Source organism: Pinus tabuliformis, chromosome 3_1, assembly GCF_031772625.1.
Source record: "Pinus tabuliformis cultivar Carrire ecotype Pingquan chromosome 3_1, CPIR1, whole genome shotgun sequence".
Taxonomy (NCBI): domain Eukaryota; kingdom Viridiplantae; phylum Streptophyta; class Pinopsida; order Pinales; family Pinaceae; genus Pinus; species Pinus tabuliformis.
This window is the reverse complement of record NC_142301.1, coordinates 638317976-638322501: the sequence shown is the minus strand read 5'-3', so window position 1 is coordinate 638322501 and position 4526 is coordinate 638317976. Positions and strand designations below refer to the sequence as shown.

General features: G+C 35.7%; 1 protein-coding gene across 2 annotated transcripts; it reads left to right on the top strand.

The window, feature by feature from the left end:
- Positions 1-496: 496 nt before the first annotated feature.
- LOC149188711 (caffeoylshikimate esterase-like) lies at positions 497-4299 on the top strand. 2 transcript variants are annotated; one of them, XM_089413086.1, is made up of 9 exons: positions 497-752; positions 1148-1168; positions 2314-2407; positions 2555-2587; positions 2711-2857; positions 3055-3185; positions 3264-3401; positions 3523-3621; positions 3705-4299. In XM_089413086.1, exons 1-9 carry the CDS (start codon positions 597-599, stop codon positions 4038-4040), a joined length of 1155 nt encoding a protein of 384 aa, XP_089269212.1. In that variant the 5' UTR covers positions 497-596; the 3' UTR covers positions 4041-4299. The 2 variants fall into 2 exon arrangements, with proteins under 2 accessions (XP_089269212.1, XP_089269213.1); XM_089413087.1 differs by having other exon boundaries at positions 615-752; positions 1065-1168.
- Positions 4300-4526: the final 227 nt, after the last annotated feature.

Here is a 4526-nt window from a genome sequence, read left to right as displayed (position 1 = left end):
CATATGAAAGAAGCTAATAGTAGTAAAGGCTAGTTTTAGATTCTTGTTTCCATCCATACAACTTAGCAACTTGCAATCCTTAGGCAAAGATCCATGAACAAGGTGATGGATAACTAATTGCCAATCTCCCCACACCACCTAATGTCAGATGTTTACTTCTTTAGCCAAAAAAAACCTTTGCAGCAATCCATATGGGCCCTCCCAATAATACTTCTGCCATGTTATTTGTGCAATTGCCTAACCCATACTCAATTTCATTTTTTTCAACTAAATTGAAAATAACCCCTCCTCTCCTATCCCCTACATTTATTTTGAAAATAATGTAAGAGGTTATGCATAATTTTGTTGTCACTCTGAATACCTACTGTCCATGGATTCTTCTTCCAGAAGACTATTCTGTCTTTGATACTTCGAGAATGACAGGTTTCGTGTTTTCGAAATCACTGAAAAATGAAATGCTTGCAGTGCTGTTGAAAAAGGAGGATGAGGTGCCCGAAAATATCTTAAAACGCGGAAGGGACCACTATCGAATATTTTTCAACCTTGCCTGCATATCCACTTTGTCAAACACACCATATTTTGTCATATTGAAATTCATGTTGCGAATTCAACAACTGTTATCAGTGATATATGTTTTTCATTGCTGGGTAGCTACAGATTTCTGTGTTGTTTTGCTTCAGCCCTCTGCTGATCAAAATTATATTCTTGAACAGTGGAGATATCTTCCCTGCTCACCTACTGTAGTAGCTATGGTAAGAAATCTGTTTATATAGTAGCTTCCATCTATTTCAGACACATTTCATGTTGAGAAGATATGAATCGAGTTAAGAGCGTACCGATTTGGTAATATAAGATTCATAAGACTGCAAGAAAATCGAGTTATGATGGATTCAATAATAGTCTCGGTTTTCTTTTGTAGTACTAGGATTATACTTTCTGCTTAAACCTAAGGCTGACTGTTTTTGTCAATGAAGCTAGACTACTAAATGCAAAATTTTAAGAGGAAATTCTGTTTTGGTTTCAGCCTTTAAAGTGTTGGGTACTTTCTTTATTGTTGAACACAGTCTTTAAGCGTTGTACCAGTTAGAAGAATACTGAACGAAGTACTTTTCTATCAATATCTGAATCTGCTGTATTTTCTTTCCAGGCGGCCGCAGACATATCAGAGGTGCAACACCGGACTCAGGCTTTAAGGCCTTTATTTTTGTAGTTTAAAGAATGTTGTGTGGCAGCTAGCAGCGTTTATTTTTGTAGTTTAAAGAATATTGCGTTGCAATTAGCAAGTTGCAAATATTAATCGCCATGGAGTAGATCATTGTCTTACTGTTTTTCATCTGGTTTATTAAATATTATTTTATTTATATTTAATAATAAATATCATTTTATTTTTATTTAATAAATAAGATGGAAGGATAAATGGGGTTGAGTATGTTCTAAAACTGTTTCTGCTTGGTTAAGAGCTCTTTTTCCTAGGATGTAAGGAAATAGGTTAACTGCCCAAGACCTAGAGGCATATGGCAGGAGTGAAAACCTGCCCCTTTACAGACCACCAGCTGAATATTCCAGGTGGCCTGGTTTTCCTTGAATAAGGGTGATAAGTCAGAGTAGGTTCCTGATAGCAACTAGAAATGGTTGTCCTCACTCCTGGTTTGACAGCTGAATTATGATAGGTTTTTCCACCCTGTAAAAAATATAAAGAAACAATAAAACATCATTAATATCATTAACTTATTCCATAATATTTTCCAAAACAAAATTCCAAAAAAATTCTATAATAATGTCTAAATAAACTATTTATCATATCTAAATGAACTATTTTTCCCTTTCTGACTAACATGTTATCTTTTCCTGCGGACAACATGTCAGGGATGCAACTTAGTAGCCTCATCAAATATGAAAAAATAAATAACAGTAGTAATACAAAAATAATAATAATAAATATATTAGTAAATATAACCTATGAAAAAATAAATAACAGTAGTAATACAAAAATAATAATAATAAATATGTCAATAAATATAACCTTTTAAGTTAGTAATTGTCGAGAGGATCACCATCCCCAAAAACTTGTGTGGAGAGGGATGAAATCCTTTAAGAAATAGAAGAAATTTAAGTGAACTCTACCTCCCAGAAGTAAAAAGATCTCATGTAAGTTTATTATACGTATGAAAGAATTTTTTTGTTATTAAACTCAAATAATCAATAGATGTGGAAGTGAAAGAAATTTTAATATTTGGGCAGTCTCTGTCATGTTCTTCAAACTCACTAATAAATTGCCACTACTCATGTTCTTCAAATTCGATCCTTGTCCAGGAGTTCATTGAAAATTCGCGAGGAATGAAGCTCTTTACTTGCAGATGGCTACCAACAGATAAGGAAGCCAAAGCCCTCATATGTCTCTGCCATGGTCAGCATCAAAAGCTTTGCAATTCATTGTCCATTAATCCACATCACAACACAACCTTAGTCGCAAATCCATAGATTCGGGAGTTTGTAAATTCGTTAAGGATTTCGCGTTTCTATAGTGTAATTTGTTTCCTTCGCGTGCTTGCAGGCTATGGGATGGAGTGCAGCATTTTCATGGAAGGTACTTCAACTGTTGTCCCTGGATTGGATGTTCATGAGTGAACAATATTTGTTAGAGTGTCTTTACAAAAATTTCATATTAATTTTACTCTAAAATTAATAACCCAATTGGACTTATTATCAGACACAGGAGTGAGGCTAGCAAAGGCTGGGTATGCAGTATTTGGTATAGATTATGAAGGACATGGCAAATCGGATGGAACACGTTGTTACATACAAAGCTTCGATGACATTGTAACAGATTGTGCAACTTTTTTCAGGAGCGTCGCTGGTATGTATAAATGGGACTTTTTATGCATGCGATATATATAAATGTTATGGTGGGTATGTGTAAATGGGACTTTTTATGCATGCGATATATATAAATGTTATGGTGGGTATGTGTAAATGGGACTTTTTATGCATACGATATATATAAATGTTATGGTGATTTGTGTTCATGACGATTGTATGGAAATTATTTTGCAGAGGGCGTTGATTACAGGGAGAAAGCGAGGTTCCTTTATGGAGAATCAATGGGAGGAGCCGTGGCACTTCTCATCCATCGAAAACAGCCTAACTATTGGAATGGAGCTATACTTGTTGCCCCTATGTGCAAGGTATCATTTATATAAATATTTTACATTGCATGACTTGAATCTTTATATGCGAGCTCACTTTGATCATACCTATTACAGATAGTGGACGAATTAAAGCCTCACCCTTTAGTTATTAGCATATTGAAGAAGTTAGTTGCTATAATTCCAACCTGGAAGATTGTGCCCATTCAAGACATTGTAGATAAAGGCTTTAAAGACCCAGAAAAGAGACAGAAGGTAATCAACTCTACTGCTGACATTATTTCATTCCTTCTTACCAATTTGTACCCAATTTGTAGAAACAAGTTATTAATTCTCATGGATTGCTCCTTACTCCAATATCTGCAACTACACACAGATTAGGGCAAATCCCTATTTTTATCAAGGTCGACCTCGTCTAATGACGGCTTACGAGATCTTCATGACAAGTTTGGATATAGAGAAACGGCTGGATGAGGTACGTAGTTCAACATTGAATTCAATCAATATGTACTATATGGTTATACTGTTATGATGGCCATAATGAATTATATGATGCAGGTGAGCTTGCCATTCTTGATTGTTCATGGTGAAGCCGATAAAGTGACAGACCCATCTGTGGGAAAATTGCTGTATGCTTCTGCCAGAAGCATAGACAAGACGCTGAAGCTGTACCCCGATATGTGGCATGCCTTGACTTATGGCGAACCTGCGGGGCACATTGAATTGGTATTCTCAGACATCATTGCGTGGTTGGGCAAGAGAAGCGGAGGAGTAGGGTGCCCTGAAAACGCCCACGTAGAGAACAATACCGATTCCACAGAGACCGCCACGAATATGGGAGCAGAAGGAGAACGGCAGGTTTCCAACGACAACCAAGCGGGAGTGGTAGAATGATAAAATCGTAGAATAGACAGGAAAGGCATGTGTCGTGAAATGCGTGGTGAAAAGCTTTTTGCGTGCAGGAGCCGACAATCTGCTGTGAATGGAAATAAGTTGCGGACCGTTATCAGAGCTGAAATAACAAAACGCGCATGAGTATGGAAATTTTATGTGGTTGTGTTTTGAAATAGGTGTAATATTTATATCCTTGTGTTGGCCACAATGGAGTAATATTTTCCTTACATGATATTACAAATAATCATTAAACCAAATATTAATGACATGGCTTTGTAAATAATTCTTTGAAAAGGTAGTCAGTTTTTAAGATGTGAGTGGGTAAATGTTAATTAGCATTACCTCCTTTTATTCCATTTAGATTCGTGTTAAGAGAACTATTTTATTTAGCATTCAGGGTTACCTAGGTTGTTTTTACTGGGAAACTAATCATATAAAAATTGCAAATTTCTATAATTTATTAATCAAAATGTTATTTCAATAAAT